Source organism: Alligator sinensis, unplaced genomic scaffold (genome assembly GCF_000455745.1).
Source record: "Alligator sinensis unplaced genomic scaffold, ASM45574v1 scaffold432_1, whole genome shotgun sequence".
NCBI lineage: Eukaryota > Metazoa > Chordata > Crocodylia > Alligatoridae > Alligator > Alligator sinensis.
Window position 1 is genome coordinate 1,064,239 of NW_005841998.1, and position 19,506 is coordinate 1,083,744.

At 40.8% G+C, this 19,506-nt stretch overlaps 1 protein-coding gene across 6 annotated transcripts in view; it reads left to right on the forward strand.

The window, feature by feature from the left end:
• CCDC88A (coiled-coil domain containing 88A) overlaps positions 1–19,506 on the forward strand; it is a 209,248-nt gene that overhangs the window by 117,480 nt on the left and 72,262 nt on the right. For all 6 annotated transcript variants that reach the window (XM_006021570.3, XM_006021573.3, XM_006021571.3 and 3 more), the window contains exons 11-13: positions 5,192–5,338; positions 7,247–7,391; positions 13,046–13,230. In XM_006021570.3, coding sequence (XP_006021632.1) covers positions 5,192–5,338; positions 7,247–7,391; positions 13,046–13,230 — 477 coding nt within the window. The remainder of the gene's footprint in view (positions 1–5,191; positions 5,339–7,246; positions 7,392–13,045; positions 13,231–19,506) is intronic.

Genomic DNA, 19,506 nt, shown 5'->3' on the forward strand with positions numbered 1-19,506 from the left:
GGGAAAAAACCCCCGCAGCATCCTTATAGGCTCAGCAGTGCTATGTTGGCTAGCACTATGGAAGAAAGAGACTTGGGGGTCATCATTGACCACAAGATGAACATGAGCCTGCAATGCGATGCGGCATCTAGTAAAGTGACCAAAACGCTGGCTTGCATCCATAGATGCTTCTCAAACAAATCCCGGGACGTCATTCTCCTCCTGTACTCGGCCTTAGTGAGGCCGCAGCTGGAGTACTGTGTCCAGTTTTGGGCTCCACAATTCAAAAAGGATGTGGAGAAGCTTGAGAGAGTCCAGAGAAGAGCCACGCGTATGATCAGAGGTCAGGGAAGCAGACCCTACGATGACAGGCTGAGAGCCCTGGGGCTCTTTAGCCTGAAAAAGCGCAGGCTCAGGGGTGATCTGATGGCCACCTACAAGTTTATCAAGGGTGACCACCAGCATCTGGGGGAATGTTTGTTCACCAGAGCGCCCCAAGGGATGACGAGGTCGAATGGTCACAAACTACTTCAAGATCGTTTCAGGCTGGACATAAGGAAGAACTTCTTTACTGTCCGAGCCCCCAAGGTCTGGAACAGCCTGCCACCGGAGGTGGTTCAAGCGCCTTCATTGAACACCTTCAAGATGAAACTGGATGCTTATCTTGCTGGGATCCTATGACCCCAGCTGACTTCCTGCCCTTTGGGCGGGGGGCTGGACTCGATGATCTTCCGAGGTCCCTTCCAGCCCTGATGTCTATGAAATCTATGAAATCTAACTGAATAAGGAAAGTGGGATGATAAAATAGAAGTAGGATGGCATTTGTTCCTAAGATATTTCAGAAAAACCAAAGAGATAAAAGAGAAGAGGCAGTTGAAGTTCTTACCTGGGAACAGAATCTAGACATTGGGAGGAAAAAACTTTAAGAATAAAATTTGGAAGTCTGAGTTCTTTTCTGGGCCAGCAATATTATCTGTAAATGGCTGAGTGAATGAAGTGATGTGGTGAAATTTGCAGATGAAATGATTATTAAGGTAGTAAAAATTAAGAGGTCTGTAGGAAACTTCAGAAGGATTAACAAAACTTGAAAACAGGCAGGAAATTGACAGATGAAATCCAACAAATGTTTATTAAAAGGGATTATTGGACCTATATTGCTTAAACTTAAGTGTCACTGTGACATTCAATAAAGTCCTGACATCCAGGCAAAAAATGAATAGTGTTAGAGTATATAAACCTAAGTTATAAATAAAATGTTATAACATTATAATTTGATTGGATGTTTTCACTTTAAATACCACATTCAATCTGGCTACCCACCTTGAAAAATGATATTACAAAAATTGAAACAGTTTTATAGACATACTAACAATTATTAGAAGGATATGAACCCTTCTATATGCATAAACATTGGAAATATATAAATATTTAATATAAAGAAAGATTAAGTGAGATGCAGTGTAACAGAGGAATGTAAAATAATATATTGCAAAGAGAAAATTAGTCTGGGATTCTTACTCTTTCTTTTAAAAGAAAATCAAGGAAATCAATAAGATAAGAAAAAAAAAACTTACTAAAAGTGATGCCTGAAAATTTAAATTCTGTTTTCACGCACCCCTTGATTGTGGAGTTATAAAGGCCTCGGTACTCTTCCCAGTCTTGTTCAGTGCTTTTTTTATATCCCCTGTGAGAGAGGATATGTAGTTTGACATATTGTAGAATAAAATTAGGGGTATCTGGATAACCCACTGTTTAGCTGATGTCTGTGCACAGGTAAGGAAGAGGTCATTAGAATTTAAACCCTTGTAAACTATATATGCTCATGTGGACGTTAACCTTTAGATTTTGTTGTTACCCTTATCCTATGTACCCCCTGATTATCAAAGCTGCCCTATTCAGGAGCTGTTTTAAGCTTCTTGCTGGTGCTGATACCTTGCATAGCATTGTCCTATGTAACATGTTTTCTGCTTTCAGATGGTTAGGAGACTTCATCCCTTTATTTTATCTTTTTATAGGTGATGAATTGGCTCTGGTAGTACATACCTTTGTCATTGTCTCATTTTGATAATAACACTACTTTTACCTGAGAATAAAAGTGTTAGCCTGAAGAAAGCAGCAGTGGAAAAAAGCACAGCAGCTAAGACCATTAGTAGCACCAGCCATATTACCCCATTGTTCTTATAGCTTATGGAAGCCATGCGTTTAAAATCTGTGATCTCATTTTTAAGTTGGTAAATGTTCTAGGCTCAGAGCACAAGGTGGCTTACCAAACCTTGTGTACTCAAATGTCTTCAGTAACAGCATTCTTCAGTTTCAGAATTATTTTTACTGTGGTGGTGGTGGTGGTGATGATGACGATGATTTAAAAATAGCATGTAGAGGCAGTCTTTCCCTTGAGACAGAATAGAGAGTAATTATGTTAGTCACAGTTTTAATTTGTAGTTCTGGAAGGTGTTCACTTGCATCATTGATGAGTGTGGTTGTAGGTCAGTACACTTGGTCTTGGGTTTACCAGTTCATAATGAAGAAATCTGATTTGCGATTAAAGGTAAAATAAAGAAATAGGGTCAAGGAAGTGGGAAGGTTGGATATATTGTCAGCACAAAAGTTGAAATGTTTGGGGCAAACACATTTATTTAATTAATTTTAAATTGTAGATTTTTGTTTCAGTGACTTAGCCTTAATGTTAATGCTTCGTTAGTATGCTTGCAAGTCTCCATAATTTGTTTTGTAAATGTGAAGAAATCTTAGTAATTTGAGATCTCAATACCATATTCTGCTATTAATTTTTTTGTGAGAAGTTGGAATACTTTGCTCACTTCTAAGTGTGAAGTGTGAATAAAGTGAGATTTAGCTGGGTTCAAATGTAAAAGAAAAAATGTACATTTCTAAAACTTCGGAGTAACTGCTCTTGAGAAGTGTAAATGTAAGTGTTGCAGATGCACTTACAATAATGAAACAGCCATATAATGTTTAATGTTAGGTGGCGAAATATTAACGAGCTGTTTTTCCTAAAAATATTCAGATTAAATGACAAGCAAATAATCTTTTTCCAATTAAAAATGAGAATTAAGAGTTTAAATCATACAATAAAAATAGAATCGCAAGCTAATTAGCTTTTCAGGTAATCATGGAGTTGTGGATCTATTTCTGAGCTGCATTAGAGACAGAATTAGCACACTGATAACACAGTTAGTTTTAGAAATAGCAGGTGAACTTATTTTAGCAAAACACCGTATCTAGATAAAGCAGCAGTTTGAAGAAACTGGACAAGAAAGTAAATTTCAAATACACCAGACATTTTCCATTTTCCATTTCCTCTTTCCATGAGGGCAGAACAGGGTCCTCATATGTGTACCATCTGGAAGGGGTGAATTTCACCCATAGTATATCAATTATTTCATGAACTACTTATATGTGCTGCTGGAGAAACAGGGATTGGTAACATACAGGGAAAAACTTGATGAAGGAGGGATTTAAAAATAACAAAAATTGAACAGATAACTAAGTAGGTGGAATTTTTATTTCCACAGAATGCCATAAAACCCCTTTTTGTTTACATGTTTTTATAAATTTATATATCGGTTGCAAGCTAATTTTGGATATCCATGTATGCCTAAATAGAGATAAGTTAGTCATTATGCCACATAAAATATTTATAAAAAATTAATCTTTAACATTTGTGCAGTGAGGTACAGGAATAAATATTTCTGGTCATTCAGTGATTTCATTTTCATATGGTGCTGCTGCCTGGAGGCTGCAGAGTGAAAAAGATGTGCATATGTTCCATGGGTAAAACCTCCAGTTGCTGTAATACATTCTTCATTATTTTTATTAGATGCCATTAAAAGTTATAAATACTAATGCCATGTTTGAGATATGTGAATGTGGTGAATCTAAATGTGTGAATCTTAAGTTACTTTTGGTTGAATTGGCATGTAGAGTTTTACTTTGTGTTTTCAATATAGTCTTTGCCTGCCCGTCTGGCAGCGCTCTTTCCCACAACTGCGGCTGGATTCACTTATTTATAAAGGTCCTGGGACAACCATGACACTATATGTGCATCAAATAATGGCTTTGGGAACTCTGGCGTATGACACCCTTTTAAGCCTGCTTCTTGCATTCTTGATACCAAGCAGAGGCATGAGTATAAAACAAGTTTTTGTGTATTATAATTTTGATCAATTGGAAATTACTGTACGATGCTTTGCTTTCCAGTTCCTACAACTCAGATACCCACAGGATCTACTTGATGTTATTTTTTTTAAACGAGGGTATAAAAGCAAGGGAGAGAAGTGTTTTTATTGGGCAGTGAGGTAGTTGGTATAGCTTTGCACAAGTACTTTGAAATGCTGATACCATTTTGCATGTGTTGCTCAGTTAACACTGGTTGCTTAGGGCAGAGTGACTTAATTTTCGTCAAAATCCAGACTTGGTGTCATCATTAACAGTTTATCTCAAAGCAGCAGAACTTGTGAGATCCTTTTGAACAAAGCAGAGGCCTGGAGTCAAGGACCACCTATTTCTTCTTTACTTTGAATGTACTGCTACTGGGACTTCTGCATATTCCTTTCTCCCTCTGTGGAGAGTGGAGATCTGCTGATACAGTACTCTACCAGGCCTGCCTTCCAGGCTACTCTGTTGTCATTTATGCTTCTTGGGTAACAGGGGAGCATTACAGAACAATCTAAGCTGTAAGAGTAATTGATAGACCTCCTAGCTCATTAACTAGAAGAGTGTCCTGTTCCAGGTATGAAGCTAACGTTATTTATAAAAAAAACCCAAAACAAGCTGTTTGATAAAGCCAGGACACTGATCAGGTTTGTGTCTTCTCAGGTCAAATTTCAAAACCCTAGAATGATCAGAGTTAAAATAAGAATTAACTAGTATGTGATCCATAATATTGTAGAGAGAATTTCTCTTCCTTTAACTAATGATAGATAATAAATGTTCACAGTAAAATTACTTGAAATGTCATATATATACAGCAGCCTGCTTGCATCACAAAAAAATCATAGTTTTCAAATTTTGTATGTTCTTTTTAGCAATCATATATTTGATTATGTAGCATATAGTTGTATGTTCTTCATAACAATTCTATAAGCCAAACTAGCCTTTTAGAAATAAAATTATTTTGTGTATTTACATTGATGTGTTTTTTAAACTAGTTTTGTGGAACATCAACTGTAATCAAATTGTTTAATTTTTAAAGGAGTTAAAAGAAGACAATCAAGTGTTGCTGGAAACAAAGGCAATGTTGGAAGATCAACTAGAGGGGACCCGAGCCCGTTCAGATAAATTACATGAATTAGAAAAAGAGAACCTACAATTAAAAGCTAAACTACATGACATGGAGATGGTATGTAAATAGAAAATGATACACATGCCTGTAATTGTAAGAAAAACACAACTGATGTGCTCCAAATTTTTATTAGGTTTTTAATAATCCAGTCACAGTTGAAAAGTACTTATGACCTGACTTGCTTACAATTTTCAGGGAAAGCAAAACTGATGTTATTGCGGTAACGGCTTTTGTTTTCCATAAGGAATCATACGCTCCAAAGGGGAAGGCCTTTTAATAATACATTGTTTATGAGCTGTAGCATTTATGGAATAGGAAAAGAGAGTCACTAGAAGAATGACAAATAAATTGGTCTCTTTTTTTAAATACCCATCTAAAATAAAACTGGTCAAAATTTGTAATTTGAACACTATTTTTCACAAAAGTATTTTTCCTCAGAAAATATTTTGGGTTTTTTTAACACCTCTTATCCAAAACAATGAAATATTGTTTCTAGAACTGCTAATTATGTTTTGTATAACTTCTGTTTTTTCTTTTCTTTTTCCCCAATATGACTATTGGTGAAAATATTTCTTTATATATTACCTCTAGTATGCTCTAATCTTGCATGTTTAGACAGTTCAGTTTTAATTGTGATAGTACTGAGATTCATTACTGGACAGAGCTTAGATGGAATGAAGGAGAGGACCAGATGAAACTCTAATTCATGGTTACCCAAGCTCAATAAAAGATGTCTGCATAGGCACAGCCCTACCTTACAAGAGTGAAAATCAAGTTCTGCTCATGCTGCTTGATGTGTATATGCTCTGCCTCTGAAATGTGTGCTTTCTCTGTACTCTGAAGTGGGGCAGGGTATGTTGCCGTAGAGTAGCTCTGTGTAAGGGAAGGTTTTTACCAGTTGTCTCTTGGCTCTTTAATTTAAAGTAGACTTAGAGAATCCACACTATTCCATGCTGTATATATTTTCTCACATACAACAAATAAAATACACACCTTGTTTTTGAAAGGCAGAATGAAGAAAAAAGTTTTTTCCAATGTTTTAGTTGCAGTAGTGTGGGGGCCCAGGCTAATCTTCAGGACTGCTTATACCTGTGCTCAGGGGTGGGGGGGCACTTTTTAATTAGAGTGGCTCCTGGACAGCCACTCTAATTAAAATGTCACAGCATTATGTGTATTCAACATCCTCACTGTGTGTACTGACTCGCCCCCCCCCATCCATATCCAACCCCCCCCCACCCCCCGGCATTACAAAATGTCCACAACAAAGTGTACTTTAACTAAAGCTCATTCAACAAGGTTTAGTTAAAGGGCTTCTGCAGCCATTTTGAAATTTAGGGTGCTTTATACACATGATGTTGAGGCGATGCTAAGGTGTTCTAATTAGAATGCAGAGCAAACTTGATTAATTGAGGGTGTTCCAACACATTCTAATTAGAACATATTAGAGAATGTCTGTAGGTAGCAGCTGACTCAGCCTCCTTTCCTGCTTAACTAAAGATGAATTCCTAGCTGCTGCTAAAGACTGTTCTTCATGGATGGATCTGTGATTTTGAAAAGAGCTAAAGAGACTCTGAAATAAACCAGAACAACTAGCAGACAGCAAAATGGCCCTAAGAAAGGCTATTCTGATTAATGGAATACCAGGACCATTAAGAAGGAGTGACAGATTGTTAATACCTATAGAGTGAAGAACAATGAGCTATTAAATCAATTGACTCCCTCAGCTGCCTGAACAGTAGTACCACAGCTGCTTCACTGTAGAACAGGAGTCTAATCAGGGTGATTCCAACCCAGCAGAAAATCAGCTTTCCATTTAACGCACGCACGCACGCGCGCGCACACACGCATGCGTGCACATGTGGTATGTGACAAAATATGGTATTTTATAAACTATAGGCTATTAAATTTAATGTATTTGTGCATTTTGAGACATGTTTTTAAATGTTCATGTGAATAATTCTTAAGGAGCGTGATATGGACAGAAAGAAGATTGAGGAACTCATGGAAGAAAATATGACTCTAGAAATGGCTCAGAAACAAAGCATGGATGAATCATTGCATCTTGGCTGGGAACTTGAACAGATGAATAGAACTACTGAGCTCACTGAAGGTAGACAAAGCAATTCTTGCTGACAGTTTAAACAAAAATATTGAAAATGGCAAAACTAAAATATATGTATATTTGGAGGTCGGACTTGATGATCTGCTCAGGTCCCTTCTGACCCAATGTATCAAAATAGTACAGTGAAATGAACATTGAAAAGGTATGTATGTTTACATAATTATGCTTACCAACAAAAACATCGCCGGAAATCCTTTTTAGTTGATGTGTCTTGACTCTATTTTTAATTTAGTAAGCAATAAACATATAACTAAAAGACTTGCTGTATGAAACTCTTAAATATGATTTATTGTGGTACATTAATGATTATCAAAATTCCTATTTCCCTTAGTTCATTGGCTAAAATACCTGTATGTTAATGGCTAATAGTTCTTTGAGTGGCCTCTGCATATTTCCACTTCCAAGCTTGACATTCCTTTGCTTTGAGGCTTACAGTCTTCTAGGGAGCAGTATTTGTTGGGGCCAAAAGCTGCCCTTTTTCTCATAGTGTGTCGGGTTCTGTGGCAATGACAGGGGAAGTGACTCTAACAATCCCTTCAGTCCCTTTTAATGTTCAGAGATGAGATTAGGTTACATGAAGTGTCCTAGATGCTTCTCTTGTCAGTTTTTGTTTCTGCTCTTTTAGGGCTATTTTTGTTTGTCTGTTTGTTGAAGTTAGATTGAAGTTAATCACCTCCCTAAGAAAGAAGAAAGATGCCCGCATCATGGGCATCTTATATATGCAGGGCTAGAGGACTTCTTTAACCTTGTTGATGTGGAAGTGGAAACACTTCAGACTTAGTTGGATAAAGCCAATGGTGTGAAAGACCAGCATCAACTTGAGAGATTCACCTGCAGGAATGGAAATTCTTCTTACATTCCCCTCTTGCTGGGCAAGATTCTTCAGATCCAAATGAATAATCTTGGCAACATGTATATCTAGCAAAAGCAGTGCAGAGATCCTTTGGTCTTTCTCACTTGACTGAGGCTTGTGCTTAGGACTTGGCATTATTGACTCTGCTTTGTATATGTAATACCATAATCCCTAGATCAGTGGTTTTCAACCTTTTTCATTTGTGGACCCCCTAAGAATTTTGAATAGAGGTGCAGACCCCTTGGAAATTTGAAATGGAAATGTGGACCCCTTTGAATTGTAAGTGTGGGTATTCACATACTTTTGATTGATCATGGTCATCTTTTGCACCCCTTTAGACAGTCTGTGGGACCTCCAGGGGTCTGCAAACCACGGGTTGAAAAACACTGCCCAAGATCTTTCCAGGTCAACCAAATCTTTTGCCAGGATTGTAGGAACCTAGGCTCAAGAGAACTATTTTTTCAGCTGATACTGTACCCAGAATAGGTGGCATATCGACCCCAAATGTATGTATGTAAACTGGATCTGTGACTGTTGAGAGAGCCTTAGCATTTCATTGTTTGAAAATCTTTTCTCAAGTCTAGAAGTGGCTTCAGTACCTACTGGGTTTTTGTAAACGCTTCAGCACTTCTCGACTCTGAAATTGTGTAAGTATCCTTTATGTGATTCTGGTGTCTTATTTTGAAACCAGCTGATGCTCAAAAAGCTGGTTTCTGTATTCCAGGTCCTGAGATGCCTAATGCAAAAGCTCCAGTGTCTGTAGCTTCAATTCTGAAGACAAGCCAAAAAGAATTTTAGGCAAATCCCACTGCTGACGCCGCAATCCCTGGTATTCTGCCAGTTACCCAGTTCTAACAGTTGTTGCGTACCGCTTTGAAGTCCCAAACAGGATTCTTGTCTTTGCAGGGTTTTTCTGTTCTTTTGGAAAAACTTGCATCCTTCATGTACAAGCAGTGAAGAAAATATATTGAAAGGACCTTCCCAACTTCAGCAGAACAGAGCTATTAAAAGAAATGGTCATGACTCTTAGAACCATACTGCCTCAGCATCCAAGGCATTGGTACTGGCTTTATTTGTCTTCCCTATGCCACACCAGTAATATTGTAATCCCAGGACACTCTACTTCAAGGTTTGAAAAGATTATAGGCTTTTGCTTTTTGCATTTATAAATCTTTCCTCATATCCAATGGGATGGTTAGGTCTGGCGCTTTAAAAAAAAAGATTGGTTGATTCACATAACCTGAAAATCAGAGAGTCACAAATAAGGATCAAGGGACAAATTACTTAGGCTTGCAGGTTTGTAAAGTCATTCCTTGGCCACAAACTATAAGAATTACGAACTTTCATGTGGTTTCAGTATTACATCATTTCTTCACAGGGAATATGCTACTGACCTTTCATAGCATTTCTCAGAGGGACCACAGAGAAAAAGTGTCCACTTTCCTCTGGATTTCAGATGCTATCTATCTGGTTAGCCAAAAGTAAGCTTCAGACATGTCTCCTTTTGTCTGTGATACTGCCTTCCAGCGGCATGTTTAATTGCCATTTGTGGGGGGAAACAGCGTCTCTCTCAGGATCTGAGCCATTCCTGTCTATTTGTAGACTTTGATTTATATGTAGATAGGTACATTGTCCCAAGCCTTGGAGCTTTGTATGAAAAAAGAACTAGTTCTCTTTTATTCTCTTTAAATGTGAGATACATTGGAGCCATGACAAACTCCAGAACTGGTTTGGGGTTTTTTGGTTTTTTCCCCCAGTGGAACCATGTTTCTATGGGATAGGGATAATACCATCCCTTTCTGGACAAGGAGAATGGCTCCTGTCCCTCTCTTTTTGTTCCAGGGACAAACAAGGCAGACCATAACTGACAGACTCCTTTTCTTTTGAAGTGAATAAAATAAGAGCTTCCTTTATCCCCTCCTCTTCCATTGATTCAAGAAGCCTTTTTAGAAGTCAGGACAAAGCCAGGAGACTGTTAACAGTCCAGTCCAAGTGTCAGGTCTTGTCATCCAGCATCCTATTGAAACCAAAAATCCTACTTTCAACCTACTAAATTATCCCAGGGACCATGTGAGAGTGTCCACAAAAGCCTTAAACTTTTTATGTTAATAAACTGACTTCTGGGAGGCTTAATGAAGATGTTTTGGGGTAGTCTCAGATTTCATATGGGAAAGCAGAAGCTTTGGGCATTTTTACACATTCAAGCACCACAGCTCTGTGCACTTTGGAAAGCACTCTGTGCTGCAACACTTGCTGTTGTACAAGCAGTGAAATGCATGTCAGCACTGAGAAAATGGTGCTGGTGCGCTTTTGAATTAAAACACCTTGGAGGTGCTTTAGTTCAAAAGCGCACCGCTCACATTTTTTGTGTGCACACAGCACCGTGCAGTTTGCCTCAGCTCATGTGCGAAGCAAACTCGATTAATCGCGTCTGCTCTGAAGTGGTGGATCTCCAGCGCATCATGGGAAAAAAAAGTGTGTGCATAAATGCCCCTTTTGATCAGACAAACCCACTTTAATAAATTGGGAGCATTTCCTCCTCCAAGCAGCTTAGAAGGGAGTGCACTGAAGCAGTTATCTCTTACTTCAGACTTGATTTTATTTTACATCTATAACTGTCGAAAGTAAGTTTAAGCTAGTTTAGGGTGCATAATGTTGCTTTTCCAACATCACACTTGAATGGGCAAAGTAAGAGTCTTCATTTTCTTTAATATAGGAGTGTCAAACAGATGGCCTGTGGTCTAGATCAGGTCTGTGGGTCACCAGATCAACCCAATGCACTGGCCCTGGTTCTGTGTAAAACATGAAGCATATGGTCAGGACCCAGAGCCTGAATCTTAGGGCACCTATACCAAGTGCTGAGGCTGCTTCAATGCCTTGGAATTCCAGCGTGTTGTTGGAGCAGACTCGATTAATCAAGTCTGGAGTGTGGCAATTGCTGTGCTCCAGCAGCCTCCCGTGCCTTGTATATCAACGTCCCCATACTTAAAAATGGCGCTGGGGGTGCTTGAACTAAAGCTCATTTGATGAGCTTTAGTTCAAGTGCCCCCACTGCCATTTTTAAGGGCAGAAACGCAGCAAGTCATTCTAATTGAAGTGCCACCCTCCTTCCTCCAACCCCCGGACCATTTGTAAAATGTCTTTATATTCCAGAGAAGCATATTGTTTCTACGTCCTTTGCTTCCTGAACTAGAAAGAACCAGAGGGCTTGGGCTCTAGGTTTGCCTCTCTGGTATATCTCTAGGCCCAGCATTGGATCCCAGTGTCCAGGGCCCTTTCAGGTGTTCATACTGGCTGCCTACTGAGATTTTCAAAAGGGTTTATTATTTTTCATTGGAAGCAGTGGGAGTTAGGTATGTAAGTAAGTTGCATTTTTAGGCACCTGTAATTCTGGCTGATTTAATGGCTTCTCTTCTATGTTCAGTAGGGAAAATCTAGTGCTGTCTGTCCTTTATCCCCATACACCTCAATTTTTGGTCTGAAGTTGCTTCTGATTTTCCTTCTGTTTCAGACTGGTAGCACCTTTTCTCCTCCCCAAGCTCCTTTAAAATTATTGTTAAGAATTTCCATATATTCAAGTATGTGAAGATATAAGAGTAAAAGTATATAAAGCTAGAAAGAAATTGACAAATATAAGATGCTTTTACAATAGCTTCATGAAACAAATCTTGTAGAACTACTTCTTGAAGTTCTAGATCTGTTTTAAGGAAATAACTTTTGAGGTTGGGCTGTGCTGGAAAAAAGTGAAATCGCATTAACTTCTAGTATGTTCTTGACCTGGCATCAAGAGCTGATGCTCATTTTGGCAGTTATTCAGTCCTTGAACCAACTTCTTATGCTTCTCACTCAACTCCAACAAATATAAATATTCAGAACCCAGTCAAAGAAGAAAAGAAGGTTATTCACCAGTACCTGAAGTGTGAGAGGTGAGTTTCTGTATATTTACATTCCCTGTCCATCTAACTCACTTCTTTGGAGTCTTACATTAAGAATTCTTGAACTGATGATAGGAACTGAAGAATGGTCATACTATTTCCACTTTTAAACCTTTGATAACCTTTGCCAGCTTGGGAAAATGGGTGCTTGGCTCTAATGAGCATTGCTCAGCAGAATTTTAGAGGATTATGATGCAAGCTTTAAATCCTACAAATGTTAAATGTGAGGCTGCCCTCAAATTATTTAACTCCAGTTACTGGTAAGTAACATTCTTCTTTTTTTTTTTTTTTTTTTTTTTTTTTTTTTTTTTTTTTTTTTTTTTTTTTTTTTTTTTTTTTTTTTTTTTTTTTTTTTTTTTTTTTTTTTTTTTTTTTTTTTTTTTTTTTTTTTTTTTTTTTTTTTTTTTTTTTTTTTTTTTTTTTTTTTTTTTTTTTTTTTTTTTTTTTTTTTTTTTTTTTTTTTTTTTTTTTTTTTTTTTTTTTTTTTTTTTTTTTTTTTTTTTTTTTTTTTTTTTTTTTTTTTTTTTTTTTTTTTTTTTTTTTTTTTTTTTTTTTTTTTTTTTTTTTTTTTTTTTTTTTTTTTTTTTTTTTTTTTTTTTTTTTTTTTTTTTTTTTTTTTTTTTTTTTTTTTTTTTTTTTTTTTTTTTTTTTTTTTTTTTTTTTTTTTTTTTTTTTTTTTTTTTTTTTTTTTTTTTTTTTTTTTTTTTTTTTTTTTTTTTTTTTTTTTTTTTTTTTTTTTTTTTTTTTTTTTTTTTTTTTTTTTTTTTTTTTTTTTTTTTTTTTTTTTTTTTTTTTTTTTTTTTTTTTTTTTTTTTTTTTTTTTTTTTTTTTTTTTTTTTTTTTTAATCTTTCAGTGCCACAAAAGTCACTTGGACATGAAGTGAATGAATTGACATCAAGTAGATTACTGAAGCTGGAAATGGAAAACCAGAGTTTGCTGAAGACAGTGGAAGAGCTGCAAAATACAGTGGGTTCTGTAGAAGGCAGTAACTCGAAGATTCTGAAAATGGAAAAAGAAAACCACAGACTTAGTAAAAAGGTATCCATTAGTGTGCATATTATAGATAAAGTGTGTAGTACTGCCTGTTGTTCTGATTTTCTAACATTTTCCTTTATTAAGGTCTGCTTTAGAAAGCTCTCACTTTGCGGATCATTTCAGGTCAAATTTGGCCTGGTAGGGATTGTATTAGGTTGCAGTTTTTGGCAAATTTGGAATAAAAAGAGTAAGCCATATCCAAGAAATAGTTTTCCAGTTTTTCAGAAAGCTATAGGATTATGGAGAGAAGGAGTTAATGTTGAAATTTGGCAGGCATGCAGTTAGTATATAAAGGAAGTACTTTTTGAGGTTCTGAGAAACTTTGAACCTGGAGATGTTTAGTTCCTAAATAAGAAATCTATAACTATGTTTATATGCAGTGATTGCAGTCTGTTATATTTTTTACTAAAATGCCTCATCATTCTATAAAGAGTTCAGTGCCTACCTGTCCGTTAGATTGTATGCACCTTCATAATGCAGGAAAGAAGGAAACTGTATTGACAGGCATTTGCACAGTGGGGAGACAGTGAGAGGCAAAAGGAAATGTTCTGACAACAATGTTATATTGATCACACTTTGAATTGTGCATGTCAGATTAGTGTTTGATGACAATATCTGTCAATTATTAATATATAAGAATCATAGTTTGAAAGTGTCATATTAGTGATATTAAAAGCAGATTTAACTTTTAATAGAGTTAAATATCAGTTGTCACTAGAATATTTATTGAAGGAGAATCCACAAGAGATGTAAGTGGGAAGGCAGAAGGGTGGAAATGTGGCAGTGGTATAAAAGCCATTTAAAGAAATCTTTGCCAGCTTCCACACTCCATAGAGATCAGACAATGCAAAGCAAAAGCTATCCCAGACTGATTTAGTTTGCTTCATATTGTGTGAGTTATAATATTGTCAACTTGCAGGAACTGACTGCAAGTCATGGGATTTTTACTTTGCCAGAAATCTTCTGGCAATACCAGACTCTAGTCACAAATACTAGGGATAGTCCAATTGAGTCCTTCTTTAGTTTTAATTACTATTGTTGTTGTTTCTTTCATTGCCCTTTGTCGTTCATATGAACAAAGAAACTCTTTGTGTGGTATGTTTTTTGCTACTGGGCTTTTCTAACCTGGGAAAGCTTTTGGTAGGTCTGGTTTCTTTTCTTGAGAGATGACTGTCTGATCTCTTTGTGTTTGCAACATGGTTTTTTCCACATCTACAGGGTTCGGATATTATCCCTTACTTTGGGGCTCTCCAGCTTCAATGCAGCCTACAGATCGTATGCTGCAGGGAGAGCCCTCCTGGGATTCCCCCATCCCACTGTGCGGGCTGTACAAGTTCCCTTTTGTGCAGGCTGTACCAGTAGTGGACGACCTCCCCCCCCTCCCCCAGGCTATGCAGCAGTGGGAGAAGCAGCTGCAGAGGAATACCTGCTGGACATCCTTGTCTTACCTGATGGCCCTGTGTCTGCCAGTTACCAGTCTAAGTTACCTACAGTGTCTGGGAGAACTTAATATTCCAGGAAATTTTGTCATTTTTAGGTCCTTCCCTTAAGAACATTAGAACTGCCATTTACTGGGTCAGACCATAAGTCCATCTTGCCTACTATCCTGTGTCACACAGTGGCAGAGAGTGGATGCTGAAAGGGAGAGTGAACCAGGTATAATCGGAGGGTTTTCCCCACTTCCTTTCTCACTTGCAGCGTCCAGCATTTAAGGTCTAGGACAGAGGTGGGCACTTATTTTGGGAGGAGGGCTGCTTACTGAGTTTTGGCAAGCCATCGAGGGCTGCATGACAGGCAGCCAGGGGCAGATAAATATTAATTTTCTAAATTTTTAGGGGCTCCACAGGCCGGATAGAATGGCCTGGCGGGCCACATTTTGCCCACCTCTGGTCTAGGAGGTTCTGATTCAGAGGCTGTATCCCTAACTCATATGCTCAGTAGCTGCTGATGCCCCTTTCCTCCAAGAATGTGTCCAATCTCTTTCTGAATCTGTCTGAACCAGGGGTGCTCAACCTTTAGTCCACGAGCAGCCTGGACAGCAGCTTCCTCTGGTAAGTGGGTGGGGAGGATAGAGGCCCCCATAGGAAGGGAGGGCAGGAGTTGGGCAGGGCTGGGGCTGCTGCCCAGCTGCGGGGTGCGTGGGGCTTGGGGCCTAGGGCTGCAATGAGTGGCCGCAGGGCCCTGGCTGGGAGCAGCTACCCGTCACTGCATGCACTGCCTGGGGTGACCCATGCCCCTCAGATCTGTGTGACCTGTGTCCACGGCCCCCTGCCTCTGGCAGCAGGCAGTGGCTACTGCAGCGGAGCAGAGCCTAGCTCCCCCTGCTTCTGTCTGCTGCCTGCTTGCTGTGGGCTCAGGTGGGGGAGCGGCTCTCTGCCCCCCAGATCTGTGTGCAGGGTGGGGGTGGGGTGGGCTGCCCACTGCAGGCTTGGGCTCAGGCTCCCGCCCTGCTTCCCTCCTCCAGGGCTTCCCCAGCCCAGTGGATGCAACCTTGTACTTCAGGGAACAGTTGGGCTTCACAGGGAAGCCCCTTGCCACTGTGAACTCCATGCTGTCCTGGCAAGGTGTCCCCTGCTTGCTCAGCAGCAGTGAGGGGCACAACCCCGCACCACCACCCCTGCTGCTGCTGCTCATGCAGTGGATGAGCAGCAGCAGCAGGGTAGCATGGACCTCGCAGCAGCAAGGAGATCCCTGTCTGATGATACCTTTATGCTGTGAGCAGGGAAACTACTGTTCTGTATATTTGCTTGCTCACTCTGATACCCAGAGTATTGTGCAAAGCCAGACAAGATTCTTCATGTTTATCTTTCTGGCCCCAGTTTGTCCAGAGCAGTTTTAGTTCCTAGTTATCTTCCATCTATCCCTGTGGAGCCCCAAGACCTTGCTGCTGCTCTCTAGCCTGCTGTCCCAAAAAGATGGGAAAAAGATTCATGCAAACCTGAATTCCTTCCATGACATGACCTAGATGTTGAGATGGCTTTTTGTGGGAAAGAAAATATGCTTTGCTCCACTTAGGGGCATGCTTATCATCATTTGTAAAAATTCTAGGCAAGCAGGACTGTGAACTGGGAAGTACACAAGTTGTGTACTGGGAGGTCCCTAATTCTATCTCAGCCATCCATCCCACCCATCTTGAACTACCTGCTGGAGCTGAAGTGCAATCACCTATTTCCAACCATGGTCAAGGTACAGGATTTGAAACACATTACTTGTTTTCTTGTTCCCCCTCAGAAGTAGTAGACAAAGACAGCAAACCACAGGTACTCAACTTCCAGCTGGCATACAGGCAGAGTTCATGTTGTGATAGTTGAGTAGGCAACATGGAAACTCGCTTCCAGCTGTCATATGGGCAAGATTCATGCCAAGGTTTCTTGGTAGGCTGTGGGGAAGCCTGGCTCACAGCCATCATATGGTTAAGTTTCTGCTGAGAAAGTTGAAGATACTGTATGAAAGCTTGCCTCACTGAAACCAAACCAAAATCAGTAGCATGGAGCCACTGGCAATCTTTATATCAAATATTTGCATTTCAAAGTCATTTCTCCCCCAAAGCAAACACCTCTTCATCAGGCATGAAACCAAGACAGTCTTTTAGAAGAGAAGCAGAAGGTGGTGTCTGGTTCCCAAATATTAGCCTTCATTTCTGACTCAGTTTCTGGGTCTCCTGTGTAAATACCCAGCACTTATTTTTCTTACTTCCAGGCAGCAACTGCAGCAAATTAATAAAGTTCTTGGTCCAGGTCCAATACTACCATCTTTCAGTGAATTGATTCTTAGTATTATTTAGCAGCTATCTAGCACCTCATTCAAAAAAGCTGATCATATGTTCAGGTGTCAGACCCTAAATAAAGGGAACATTCCTGGCCTCACCTAGGACTTGGAGAGGATGTAGGCAAGGAAGGGGATGACAAATTCTTCTATGTCCACCAGATAATTTTTCAGAAATATGAGATATACATAACTGCTGTGATGGCAGGAAATCTTTGGTATGCTCTTGTTAATGTCCTAAGCTGCAGCTAAGTGTTAAAGTTCTCTACTAAGAAGGAAGTCACATTTTGGCTGTCTCAGTAAGATACCTTTAGAACCTAAAGAATTCAATCTAGAGCAGTCCACCACTGTCTGGGTTGGAAGTCCAAGTTCAGTGTAAAAACCAAAAGAGAGGTATTGTGTGAAGGAGACACGAAAAGCAAAGGTTGTGATCTCTGTATCTCGGAAGTGGGCTGAATAGTAGTCTCCTTTATGCCTTTCCCTCCTCAGCCACAAAGAATAAAGAAGGTTAACAAGATTGTGATGGTAAAAACCACAATGATTATAATGGCCCTCTTGTTAACACTGAAGAGATGGTTCTCATATCTGACTTGAGTATAACTGGAACCCATTATTAAATTCACAGCACACTCGTGCTCGGACACAAAACGCGCAAGAAGCTATTCTCAATCAGAATCTAGGAGAGCCAAAACCTTTCTTTTGGGAAGCTGAGGGGGAAGAACTAAAACCTTTTATTCTAGAAAGTAGTAAACACTCGTGTTAAATCTTGTAAGAAAATTGCAAATGCTAGATGTGGAAACTATATGTGATTAATATACAGTAATATAGTTGAGATTTTACTTTGTAGTAAATTCATTCCCTAGCTCCCTAGTAAGGAAGGGACACAAAACCAGGTCTCTCACGCTGGATGCCTCTAGTGCAGGGGCGGGCAATTATTTCAGGCGGAGGGCTGCTTGATGAGTTTTGGTGAGCTGTCGAGGGCTGCATGGGTAGCCCCGCCCCTTCAGTTGCCCCACTCCCTGGTTGCCATCTTGGGACCGGAAGTCCTTCCCCTTGCCCCTGGAAGTACTCCTTTTGGAGAGGTGGCCTTGGAACTGAAAGATACACCCTGTCATATGGTCTGTGTCATAAGACTCACCCACCCAACACCAAACTGCCCCACTCACCGTATCTGTCCCAGAATCCCCTGCCCTCATCACACAATCCCTGACATCAGAAGGTGTACCCCTTGACTGGGAAACACTGCCCAACACCAGGGCCCACCCTCACAGTACATGGCCTGCTCCTGGGGCCCCACAAGTTCTCCCCTTTGGGCCACGAGGCACATGCACAACTTACCAGGTAGCAAGGGGTTGTGACCCCTCTAACATCCTGCCCCAACAGTGGGGTTTCAGGACAGCAGAATGTAGCCCAGCTTCCCTTCCCCTGGCCAGTACTGGTCACCAGACCCCTCCCACAAGCAAGGACCCAGCAGGCCCCAGGCATCAAAAGCTAGTGCCAGCATGACCTGGTCCTGACCCATCTCAGCCTGCCCCCCTCCCCCCTGTGGCACAGCAGAACCCAGCCCAGGCCCAGGTCCCCTCACCAGCACACCACCCTCCAGTGCTGTAGGATCCCTCCTGTCCTGAGCCACAGGGGGCTCAGCCACAGCTTTCCCTCCCCGGTGGGGCCTGGCCAGCCCATCCCATCCCATCCCCTATCAAGCAGTGGCTTTCCCAGGTGCTGCTGCACTTTCACCCTACCTGTGTCAGCTGGTCCCAAAAGGCAGAAGGCTCTGCTGCTCACCCTGTCCCCAGCAGCATGTGGGAAGCTGGCTTCAGCCGCATGCTGCTCTGGATGGGATGGACCTGGCTGGGTCTGCACTGGCCAGGAAAAGTGGCATGCAGCTGAAGTCAGCTTCCCACGTGCTGCTGGGGATGGGAGGAGCCCGACTGGGTCTGCACTGGCCAGCAGAAGTGGTGGTGGAGCCATTTGCCGCTCGGGACGGGATGAGCCTGGCCGGAGCGGCAGGGGCTCAGCTGTACTTTCCGTTTGCCTGCACCGGTCAGTCCCAAGCAGCACATGGGTCTGCCACCACTTCTGCTGGCTGGTGCAGACCTGGCGAAGCCCATCCCATCCAAAGCAGCGTGAGGCTGAAGCCAGCTTCCCACGTGCTGCTGGGGACAGGAGAAGCCCGGCCAGGTCTGCACCGGCCAGCAGAAGCAGCAGCGGACTCGTGTGCTGCTCAGGACTGACCAGTGCAGGTAGGGGAAGAGTGCAGCTGAGCCCCTGCCGCTCCGGGTGGGCTCATTCTGTCCTGAGCGGCACACTGCTCCTCCACCTCCTCTCCCTGGTGCTGACTGGGCCAGAGCTGTGGCCCAGCTGCTGCTTCCCCTCCCCAGTGCCAGCCCAGCCCGACCCTGCATGGCCCAAGCGGCATGGCAGGACACAGGGAAAGCCTGCCCAGCAGCTGCTTTCCTGGGCTTACCTGCAGGGCAGGGCCCTTTCCAGTCCCCTGCAGGCAAGAAGAAAGCG